The following is a 12660-nucleotide window of genomic DNA, read 5'->3' on the forward strand; positions in this document are numbered from 1 at the left end:
GCTTAATTGGCACTTGTGTAAATATAGGATAATGATCAGAGATGTCAGATAAAACAATACCAGACTCAGAAATTGGGAGAATATTACAAAAAATATTATCAATCAAAGTGGCAGATCGGTCAGTAATACGGGTCGGCTTAGAAATTAACGGTAATAAAGAAACAGACATTAAGGTTTCTACAAATTCTTGCGAAATATGTTGGGAGTTACATTTCATAAGATCAATGTTAAAATCACCCATTAAATATACATACTTATTTGTAAAAATAGAATTCTGCATTAAATTTTGTACATACAACAAAAAATCATTCGGATTCGATCCAGGGGGTCTGTAAACAACTCCAATCAATATGTTTTTCCCATTCGGGTTTACCATTTCAACAAAAAGAGATTCAACTACATCAGTCATGACATTCAGTTCTTCGTGGATAGAATATTCAAATTTGTTGGAGATGTATAAACCCACACCACCACCCATTCTTTCTTTTCTATTTCTGTACACGAAATCAAAGCCGGATATAGAAAATAAATGACTTATATTGGGAGTCAACCATGTTTCGGTCAGACCTATAACGGAACAGTTATTACCAGAGTTTTCCAAAAATAATCGCAACTTATCAAAATTTTTACTTATGCTTCATATATTCAAATGAGCTAACAAAAGATTATCATCATCACTATTCATAACATATTGTTTATACTGGTTTGCAGTCAGATAAACACATGATGAACTTTGCACAGGATCTTGGGGATCAAAATTATATTCAAATTCATACTGGAATTTCGAGTCGCGCCATGTCCATCATGAACAGCTTCGTCAACGACATTTTCGAACGTGGCCTGCGTCTGTGGCCTGCGTCTGCCTGCGTCTGCACTGCTTTATTGCATTAATTATTATTATTTATTTTTTTTATTTATTTATTATTATTATTTTTTATTTTTTATTTATTTATTTTTTTTTTTTTTTTTGGGGGGGGGGGGGTATTGAGTTATTGGTACCATGTTGCAGAGCTTCATCTCCTCTACATCATGGTGTGAATTTTCAGTGGAATGCCACAAGGGCGCTGTCACCTTATCGGGTGCTGTTCGTTATTCCGAAGTTTCGCTATTCCGAAGGTTCGTTAATCCGAAACACAAATTCCCTATACCTAGAGGTTCGTTAATCCGAACATTTGTGGCGTTATACCGAAGGTTCGTTATTCCGGAGATTCGTTAATCCGAAAATGAAATTCGGAATAACGAACCTTCGGAATAATGAATCTTCGGACTAAAGAGCCTTCGGAATAACGAACCTTCGGAATAACGAGCTGTAACCGTTTTATCATATGCACTGTATTTGGAACAATATTTATAAATCTACCCAATTTTGATTTTCATAGATAAACTTTTTTATTTCATGAAAATTGATCATTTCTTTTTTTTTTAAATTATCATTATTTACGCTCACTGTACTGACGCAATATACCAGCCACTGTTCTTCTGAAACTGAAATCTATAAGTTTTCTATTTATATCGTTTCATTGCACTTGGTGCAATAGTTTCATGCCTTCATAGCGTTTCACTGAGACGAGCAGTACATAAACAACGGAGAGGCAAACGGCTCAAAAGTTCACGAAAAGGACAATATATATGAAAAGGCAAAAAAGCATAGAGACAAAAAAAAAGAGCAAAAAAAAAGGGGGGGGTAAGAAATTGATCTGGATCATTTGTGAATGGGAGTTAAATATAAAGAGCTCTTTCAGATTAGCAAAGAACACGTATTGCAAGCGTGTTTTTGAACCATGTTCCATGTTAATTGAGTAGTTTTTACCTTGTCAGTACTTTCAGTACGTCTGGAAGCAATGCTAAAGCACGTCTCTGCCAATTACGATTCTCAAATGACGTTTGACCATTCGAAGTTTGGGTATACCCTGATAATTTCGATAGGTTTGGACGATTCTTGGTGCGCATTGCAATCGGAAAGGTGTTCAAAACTACAGATGTACATACAAGCTAGGAATTACTTCCGCTACATGTGAATGCGTAATCATTGCGAAAGGTTACGTATTTTTGCATGCAAGCCTTTTATCAAGATTGACAGGGCATTGCGTTTGTTACACAGGAAAATAGGTCCCCTGAAGTGGTCTGGGGACTTATAGTTCACTGTCTGAACAATCTTAACAATCAGTAACTCTGAACACGCCATGGAGTGCTGTTTCAGGAACGTGACTGTTAAGTTTTTTAACAAATGTGAAAAACTCTCTCACACACGTCGACCGCCAAACAAGCTAACATCCACAAAAACAACAGCAGTAAAAACTTACGGTTAATAAACCTACGGTTAACGCTTTATGATAATAAAATCACGTTATGGTCAGATGCACTGGCCAAGCAGAAGTTGACCTTGCACACCTTTTGACATCAAGATCAAGATCAGGTTGAACTGGTTTCATCAAGCAAAGAAAGTGGGGCAAACATGGATAGGAGGATATTTTGTTTTGCTTACACCGTCAGATTGGCGTTTGTTTCGTTTTTGTTTTTTGCTTTTTAAGACAAAAAGAGGGCAAAAGAAGGCATATATGAAGTCTCCCAGCCACCTAGCCTTTTATCAAAGTCCTCTCGCTGTATATGATGGATATAACGGGCGAGCGAAGCGAGCCTAGCCGAGCGCGACAGCGTGAGGACTGCCCAAGTCAGCCGAGCTCGCTCCGTTCGCCCCCATTCGCTCACCACCATACAGCGAGAAGGCCTCGGTAAAACGCTACCTGCCACCCCGTTCACCACTATCTTTTACCCAGCTCACACTCATCATAAAGGAAAGCTAGACAAACGCATTTAAGCAGAAGATTTCAAAGAGAAAGGATCGGTGGAAGTATCTATAAAATTTCTTGAGAAATGTACTCAATAGTTTTTTTACATTGTGAACTCACTCATTTGCATATTATTCATATTGACTGTTCAAGAAATGTTTCGTGAAAATTAGTGAAACTTTCGTTTCATAAATTCCCTCATTTTTATCTGATTTTGATGAAATTTTCACAGCGTGTGTTTACCAAATATCACTCTCCCTTTTCACACAACTGGTTCTGAAATGCCCTTTTAGGCTAATTAATTATTGTTGGCCTGTCAGAGGGAAACTTGCGAGATGTTCACATGTCATTCTTCCAGCAAAATTGGTTCTGACTGATGTTACTCTTTTACAAAAACATGGAACTGAAGAATTCTTGCTATGCAGTGGCGGATCCAGGGAGGACCGCACCAGGCGCATGCCCCCCCCCCTTATTTTTTTTTTGTTAAAACAAAAGAAATAAGAAAAAATGGAGGAGGGGTGTGTATCCCCCCCCCCCCCTTTAGGTTAAAGCGCGCCCCCTCTTTATGGAATTCCTGGATCCGCCCCTGCTATGTGCACCATTTTTACCTTTCCCACCATTATTTATAAATATTATTTTGATGTTATGAAAAATCCTATTTACCACGAGTGGTACTTTCTATGAGTATGCATACTCTGCTTCGCCGTATTGTTGTAATCTTGCTATTAATGTTGAAAAGCACATGAGAGGTGATTGTTATGATGTGCTCTACAAACCTTCAGCATTGCATTCATCATTATCATATTATCTTTGATCACAATGAATGTATTCTAACAGGTGAGGCCTACATGAACAGTGTTTATTCTAAGGCTTACAATCAAATATACGCATCTGCATAACCCTTGAGTGTAAGTTTGTAATGCTTTCTTTTTCTTTTCTTGCAAGAATCCTTCCAGTTACCCTGGCCTGCCAGTTCTGTGCCCGTTTTTTTGTTCTACTCCTTGTTACAGTCTTTTCTCTGTGTCCGTTTTGTCTGACGTCAAGATGTCACACTTTTTTATGTATGGAGTCCTTGACTGATCTTGAGATGCCCTGAGTAATTCACAAAATTTACTAGCTTTGCTTTTCTTTTTGATTTCTCTTTTCCATAAACAGCTAAAGAATATAATTTTAGTTGCTTACTTAATGAAATATCAAGACAAAATTACTATGACTGTATATGTTTCATTGAAATTTGTGTGATTTGAAATTCTCTTTTTTATGTAAGTGTTATGTATATTACCTTGTATTACTTTATATGGAAATAAAATCATTTGATTTGAATTGAATTGAATTGAAGAATCCTTCAGAAATTTGTTAATGCTAATTAAAACACAAATATACACTTCACATTTTGATGCTACATATTTCAAACTACCCTTCAAATAAGAATGACAAAAATCACCAAAGAGACATATCAGATGAGTGTATTTATTTCAAAATGTCTACTTTTTATTTTTATACAACACATGACCTTCATAGGAAAGAAACGCACAATTAATCATCAGTGACTAAATAACATATAATTCTTCGTTTGCATGCTCGTAATTAAATATGAACATATGTTGAATATACATGTGAAATTATCTCGTTTCCTCTCATAATACATGTACGTCCTTTATAATCCACACATATTGTGTCTGCAGATGTTGAAGAAAAAAAAAATTAACAAAATACAAACATGTATAAGTCTCATCGATAGAGGGGGCACTTCATGGCAGTAAGATCAACAAGTTTTGTGTTACATAATATTTTAGTGCAAGGGTACAGACAGGAGTACATATCAACAAAAATCCACAGAAAGATTTCATTCACCTCTTGATAAGATAGGATTAAATTCCCTCATGCCATTTTCCCCCATAAAAAAATATGCAAAATAACTTTAGGGTATGATATCAATCACGATATAAATTCATTTTTTTTTTTTCCAGTTCCATCCCATGTTAGGAGAGAATGCCTGGGTTAACACCGCAAATGTAAACACTGTACCCCACCTATTCAAATCCGTGTAGTGTTCACTGCAAAGAAGAAAATACTGCAGGTTTCTCAATCATCACACATGGACTCACTTCAATAAAATGTGTTCCTCTACTTTTTACAGAATAAGGGGGGGGGGAAAAAAAGCCTAATAACAACTTGGAACCTTAATGAGAGCTGCTAAATGCTGATAACAAAGCAAGTTTGAAAAAATGCACAAAATATTGGCAAACAACTGCGATTCTTACGCTTTCACATCCGTTCAATCAACAGACAAGCAAAAATGAGATGTCAGAACGGACAAGAAACAGGAATATATGCATATATATATAATATATCTATATACTGCCAACGTTGAAGCAGAGTCGAAAGCGTCATTCTTGTCACGTGGCTTTCCACAAATCACACCATGTGGAAAAGCTTCTTTCTCTTTTTATGTTTGATGGGGAAACTTTTGCGGTACTAGAAGCCTACGCTACAACAAAACAGCAACATTGTATGACAGAGAGATATCAACATAGCATCTCTGAAGCAATGGAAATGTATTTCGCCTGTAACAGCTTAAGAGGGGTGCATGATAATCACCACCCACATACAACTAGGTACGATTTGGTCCTGATTAATATATTTGAATGTTTCAAACACCATGGATCAGAGAAATTTCTGTGTTTTTAATACTCTCCTCACATTTTGCTAGAAACTCCGGCAAGACGGCCAGGATTTCAAAAGAGGCGTCTTACCAAAGAAATGAATAGACTGGGCCATGTTACAACACAACACAAATTTGCCCTTTTCATCATGGTAAACCAAGCAATGCATTAAAAAAGAAACAAACAGAAAACTTTGAAAAAAATGTTCTGTTGTGAGTGAGACCCAAAACTTTTCCAAATTTCTACAAATATTGTTTGTTTTCTCCACTTCTTCACATCTGAAATTAAAAATACCTCATCAAACACAATACAAATATCATTTGATTGAAATGGCACAGTCCCATCACAAAAGTGGCCATGATACTTCAGTAGCATTCATGATCCGTCCCCCACGGACAAAAATGGACAGCATCTAAAAACAGGTCACAGATGATATAGCTACAAAACAAAATATGTCTCGGGTCTACACCAGAAAAGCCTGATCTCTTGGCAGCTACAAATATCAAGAGTAGCCTGGCTTGGACTCCAATCCGTATCCTCCTAGGCATCTCCCTAAATGAAAGACAGTCTGACAAACCTTTTTAAAAATCTAGTCAAATGCCAATTTGGGACAAAGTAATCATGACCCATAACTGATCTTTCTAATCAATGGCAGCTACATCATAATTTACACTGAATGATCGTGAGGACTAGGAACTACATTGTATTTGACTACCAATTTAAAAACTGATTCTTTGATTCAGTCTTGGATGTCACAGTGTCCACATAGACTTTGGTCTCGCCAGACGCAGCTCTGCAGATGAATGAATTGATGTAATCCCATGAATTTTTTGGTTTGTTTGCAATTCAAACCATGATATAGCCAAACAAACTGACAAATCCATGACACACCGACCGGACAATTTGAGGAGTATTAATACTGGTAAACACACACTTTAATGAGAAATGTTTCCTTTGTGAGAAGACAAGAGACTAATGCTCCTTCACCATTTTACCTGAAGTAACGTTGGCAAGGGATGAGAATGTGTGAGAGGGGGGGGGGGGGGGTTCAGGGAGTAAATGCAGTTGGATATACACGGGAGATGGGGAAAACTTTGCACCCCTGTATCAGATGTTTACATCACTATGAACAATTCATGAGACATATGCCAATGAGCTATTTCATGCTGGTAGGTATGACACATTCAGGTACAGCACACTGGAAAAGGGTGGGGAAGGTGTACAAAGAATTATAAGGATTACTTAATCATCTTTCATAGCACCACCCTGTATTTGGCAAATAGACATGTTTGTTTTCTTTTTTTAATGATAATACACGGAGTAACATTTGTAGCAAACAACCCTAAAACAAAGCAAACGATGTTACACTTGTCATAACAAATATTTTGTCTGCAGCAGGTAGTCGCAACAATTCTTTTTAGGTCTCCTTTGAAGATACTGTAAAAATTAATTCAATCAGGAATTTAGGAAGAATGCATATCACGATGCTGGATCACCATTTTATCTACAGCTGCAATGTCACTGCGATTCATGGCCCTCTCTATTGCGGCCATACCAACATGTCAAAAATGTCGAAAATGGACAGAATTTGTTATTCAGTGGGGAAGGAGAATGCTATGCGGGGGTACAGAAGAAGACAAAAAATAACTTACCATACAATGAAAAGAATAATAAAAAACTCTGATTTTATGAGCCCCTGGTCTCACACTGTCGGCTCACACAGTGAGTCACTATTCCGCCCTTGTGAAAACCCAATCACTTTGGTCCAAACATTAAATGGGATTTGCAACCGTGGAGCAGAAATAGATTATACAAGAAGGTTTATCACAGCTCCCCATTTTTTTTTTTTTTTTCCTCTTCTTCACATCCAAAAGAGTCATCTTTGCATGCATTCTACCCAAGACTGTGTCAGCTTAATGCAAACGAATAGACGTCGGTATGACATCATACAGCTGCAAGATCAGACGAATTTAGGATACAAAATGCATTTCACTTTATACGACGACACATCTCTGACAATTTTTGTCCTTCCTCTACGAAAAATCTCAAGTACAAAGAGATTAGTTTCGGGCCTATAAAACATAGTGTTGCCCTGTCATAACATCTCTTAAATATAGCGTCTTATAATCAAGCCTGAAAATGGCTGACATAGGAATAAAAATGGTGAGATAGCTGCCGACCAAACCGTCGTCATTCAACTGCCAGGTTTGTAACGTGTATGAGCCACGAGTCTCACTGTGCGTATATCTGAGCTGGGGCAGCATGGGAAATACCATCAAGTCACATGACGTGGCTGCTGCACTGCTCCCCTCCCCCCACCCCCATGAAAGAAACCCCCCATAAAAGACTCTTTTCAGTCTTAGAGTTAAATGACATAACATTACAGAACTCTGGATGGTATATTCATTTGTCATATTTCTGCTGCTCTTTCTAAACATTCATAAGAGAGAATAATAACAAAAAAGAAGCAATTGAGAGCAAATACATCGTGACCAATGTTCATGCACACAAGTTGCGATAAAGATAAGCATATATTTGACTATAGATAGAGAGATAGATACCTTTACTATTGTTATTTAACTTGCACAAAATAGAAAAAAAAAAATGTAAGAACCTTATCAGAATATCCAGAAAAGGAAAAAAAAAATCCTCTTAATCTTCCCATCTTGGGACATGTAGTTTGCGTGGAAAAGCACCAACGCGAGTATCGGGTGTGATCACGCGAGCATCAGGTGTCAAGACGGCGCAGAACGAGACGTGCGGCATAGCATCAGCTGTAACCACTGCTGTAAGCGGCTATGGGCTGCAGCTTGGAGATGTGCAAGGAACAAGAAAACGACGATCAGCGTTCACCTTCACACGAGACACGCTTTCAAAACGTCACACAACTGCAGCGGCGGTCACGAAGCGGGCATCATTCGCAGATGGAAAAAAAAAAAAAAAGGAGAAGAAAAAACTCAAAGAGACAAAAATCATACCAAACACAGTGTAACAGAGACCACACTACTCATTAGAGCTCCCTCGCAACTTTACGAACATTTTCTTCTTTTTGTTTGTTTGTTTGTTTGATATCATCATCGTCGTCACTTCGTATTCTGTACAAAAAATATCTCTGGTAAGTAGGTTCCTGTGCAGTGTTGTCGTTTCTTCATATACAAATGTTCGATGGATCAGTTTGTAATTGCTCGCTTTATTTTTTTTTTTTCCCTCGCTCTCCTCAAATCTTTTTCGATCTCTCTACAATTTTTCCTTGGCAGGAATCCAGATGGTGGGTCCCGACTGTTCATGAATGATCTCCTTGACCTGCTGGTAGATGTTGTCGATCGTGTCGCCAATGACGATTGCTATAGATACAAATAAAGTAGAGAGAGAGAAAGAGAGAAGGGGTAAGACGGTAGACAGTCTAGGTGAACTTCTTACATCCGATTCATTAAAGTGATAGCATAGTTGTGGTTGAGATGGGGCTTCAAGTTTCCAACTTTTTTTGTGAGATGAGAAAATTCTTATGAAATATGAAAGAGTATACAATTCCAAGAGAAATTCCAAGTTTAATTGATAAAAATTGGTTTTGAAATGACTGATATATCCAAAAACAAGGTGGTCCTAATAAAAGGCGGGTTCCACTTTTTATTAGGACCACTTTGTTTTACTTTGTTATTTGATATCTCAGCCATTTCAAAACCAACTTTGAAATGAAAATTATAAACAGGAATTGCAGGTTCAGAGAGCTTAAATGTCTCTTGTAGCCTAAACTGACATCTCAGGTGAAGGCTATGACAACAACTTCAATCTAGAGTAACACTAAAACTTTCATTCAATCAACAACATTGTAGAGAGAGTGCCTGTGGGGGTGAGGAGACACCTCCCCCCCCCCCCCCCCCAAAAAAAAAAAAAAAAAAAAGAGAGAAAAAAGGAAATACGATTTGGGAAATTCAGCCAAGATGAACAGAAATGTGACCTGTGGGTTGTCTCCTCTTCTCTCACCTGTGAAATATTCCAAAAACTCCTGCTCCAGCTTGAGAGCCCGGTCATAGATCTTGCGCGCCTGCTCCTCCGAGAACCGCCGGTTCATCTCCATGATGGACTCCACCGACTTGGGCTTGAGGAAGATGGCGATGGGGTAGAGCTGTGCCACCTGCAGGCGCTTGATGGCGTTGCCGCTGACGTCAAGGATACAGTGCTTGCCCTGGAGAAGGGAAGGGAGGATGGAGGAGGAGAAGAAGAATGATGAGACCTGAAGGAGTATCTTCCTACCATCATCTTACTTATCTCCATCTTCATCATCACTATCATCATCATCATCATCATCATCATATTTGTCATTGAGATCTTGGATTTTGTCATCACAGTGAACATCTTGTTCATCTTTTGCCCAGCACTTTCAGGTTAGCAGCTGACACTTTTTATCATCATCGGAAACATCATCATCATCATCATCCTTATCATCATAATCATTTATGCCATTGTTATCTTCCCTCCTTGCCAGCTTTCATTATTGCACCAACCAAAGTCATCAGACTGGAAATGATTGCTTCTCTCATCTTTACCTTTTTTATCATCCTCGTCAACATCATTAATGTATTTGAAATCATCTTTTTCTTCTGCTGTGAACATTCTGAAAGACTTATTACCGTAATAATCACGATCATAGCCTTGAGCCCAAGTTGTCATGACTACCATCCTATTTTTAACTGTCTTCATCACCACCTATAATCTTAAACCACCATCACTGAAGGTGCTTTATTATCAACATCTACTTCACCACCAGCACTATGGCAAAAGCAACATTAACACATTCACAGTGCATTGTTGACGTGACAAAAAACAACCGTAGATGATAATGAAACTGTTTTTAAATTCCCAGTGGAAAACAATGAACCATCCCCTCAACTGCCCCCCCCCCCCCTTTTGTTTCCTATGCGGCGCAGATGCTGACCTTTTCTGAAACCTCCCTAACAGAGGCCACACTGGTGCCGTAGAGGTTCTCATTGTACTGCCCCGCCTCGATGAACAGGTGGTTCTGGATGTCCCTCTCCATCTGCTCGCGGGACTCCACGAAGTGGTAGTCGCGCCCGTCCACCTCGTGCGGTCTCCTCGCTCTCGTGGTGTCTAGGGGTAGGGGAGGGACAATGTTTGGTCAAACAAAGAATGTTAGTCTCCTGTCTGAAGGCCGATTTTGTATTACATGTACACTTGCAGTCAAGAAATTTAATATGGTAGGCCAGAACGTTGCAAGAACCACTTTCTTCACCCCACTCTCTCCTCATATGACATCCATGGAAGGAGACAGTGACAGTCATGCTTATAAAAAAAAAATTCTGCACTTTGCAAGTAAGTAGTGAGGAGTGGCAAAAATATCCACCATGTGAAAGTTTGAATTTCTGTTTTAATTTTAACAAAGTGATGTGTCAGCTGGGCTTCTACATTTGGTGTCTCATAAATCTCCTTCACAATTAGCCCTCCCTTATGTACAACATCATTGGTAGCAAATTGTTGGACATCATTTCATCTGAATTTTATTTAGATCTATAATTGTTTCTACTAGCAATTAATCACTTGTTTCAAGCAGTGTATACTCTCAATTCCACCCTTCCATGTTCCACGCACCAGGCCGCAAATTACCAACCTTTTCCACTGGCACTCGATCAATTCCCACTAAAAAGCTTAATAGAAAGTAAGTTTTGACAAACTCCCTCTCGTGTTACAGATCAACAATCCCACCCGCAGGCTTCACACAATACGGGAGAAATAAGTCGGATTATGCAATTTCAACTGGAAATTGATGTTGGGGTGTCTCTACCGGTGAACAGACACAGCACATTCATGGATCTGCACACTGATGAACAGTGTGGGCTGACAAGACTATAACTATAGAGGGAGCTCTTCCCAAATAGAAATGGTATCACTCACGTGGTACACAGCTTCCAAACTCGTCCGGCATTTCTGAGATGAGGTCATCGTTAATCCTGTCCTTCCCAGGACCGAGGATAATCACCGGCCTCGTGTATTTGACTGCAAGAGAAGAAGGAGCGAGGAGTCGTGAAGATTTTGTGCCTCGCCTTTATCACTGACACTGGTAAAGCAGACTTATTGGGGTCTCTGTTTTTAATCAACTTAAACCCTTCTATATTCAGTCTGTATGGAATTACCTGGCACATGCTTTGATATAAATTTTCATGTGTGCTAGTATTGCACACACACACACACAAAAATACACACAACTTAGAGAAAGAAAGATTAAGAGATGTCAAACGGGAACATCCCTCATTGTAAATAACACAGGTATCTACTAACACAGTTATGGGTATGTGGGACTGAATAAACTGTACAATCATTCGGCTGTATAAGCAATCAACCGCTCTCATAAAATGTATTTCAGTGGGAGGACTTTGTCTTAATGCCCAAACTTACTCTCTTGTTGGACGACAGCTTCATAGGATAATATGATGTCCTCGTTCCCTGGAAGAAAGAGAAAAGTAACAAATTTCATATTCAGTCCTTGAACAATAGCACATAAATGACAAGTGAATGAATTGTTTGATGAATGAAAATTACTTGCTAATGTTTATCACTTCTGTGTATACATCCCTTCATAGCCCATAAATATTCAATGAAATTTCAGTGTTCCCATGTGTTTGTGAAAATGGTTATTGACTAAACATGCAACTTTTTATTTTATCTTCAAATTAATTCTGAAACTAAGGGCAGGGAAATCATATTCTATGGCTATCTTTAGTGCAAACAAATGATTTGCACACTGTAATTCACCAATTCCTGTAAAACATGGACATCTCATAGAGGTTAATTTTCCTACAACTTCAGAAAAGCCAAGATCAAATTCTATTTTCTTTAGTTAACAAGAGTGTGACGTGATGTGAACTTACTGTAGCTACTTTCACTATCGCTGGCATTGGACGTGAAAGCTGTGAAGGGGATATAATGTGAGACACAGAAATAGAAAGAGTTAAAAGAAGTATTAAAGTAAGAAACAAAGGATCAACAACAGTTATGACTGCAGATTATGATCTAAAAGGACAACATAATAGTCTGGGTGTATAATCCACTAACAATTGTTATGTCAGACAAGTAATTCACAAATCAATACTGCTCTAAAAGAAGAAGATATTTTCTACTTGAAGTGATGGACAAATAATAAATACACAGTTTAACGGTGGTTGAAGAACGTTTCTCAATGTAGGGGAGGG

The 12660-nt window shown here is 38.4% G+C and overlaps 1 protein-coding gene across 1 annotated transcript in view; it reads right to left on the reverse strand.

Moving 5' to 3' along the window:
• Positions 1-4254: 4254 nt before the first annotated feature.
• The window catches only part of LOC140244667 (disks large homolog 1-like), a 260660-nt gene continuing 252254 nt past the window's right edge, over positions 4255-12660 (reverse strand). The window contains exons 19-24 of the mRNA XM_072324287.1: positions 12340-12378; positions 11867-11914; positions 11366-11467; positions 10392-10564; positions 9440-9641; positions 4255-8799 (exon numbers count right to left, since the gene is read on the reverse strand). Coding sequence (XP_072180388.1) covers positions 8693-8799; positions 9440-9641; positions 10392-10564; positions 11366-11467; positions 11867-11914; positions 12340-12378 — 671 coding nt within the window. The 3' untranslated portion in view covers positions 4255-8692. The remainder of the gene's footprint in view (positions 8800-9439; positions 9642-10391; positions 10565-11365; positions 11468-11866; positions 11915-12339; positions 12379-12660) is intronic.

This window comes from Diadema setosum, chromosome 21, assembly GCF_964275005.1.
Source record: "Diadema setosum chromosome 21, eeDiaSeto1, whole genome shotgun sequence".
NCBI lineage: Eukaryota > Metazoa > Echinodermata > Echinoidea > Diadematoida > Diadematidae > Diadema > Diadema setosum.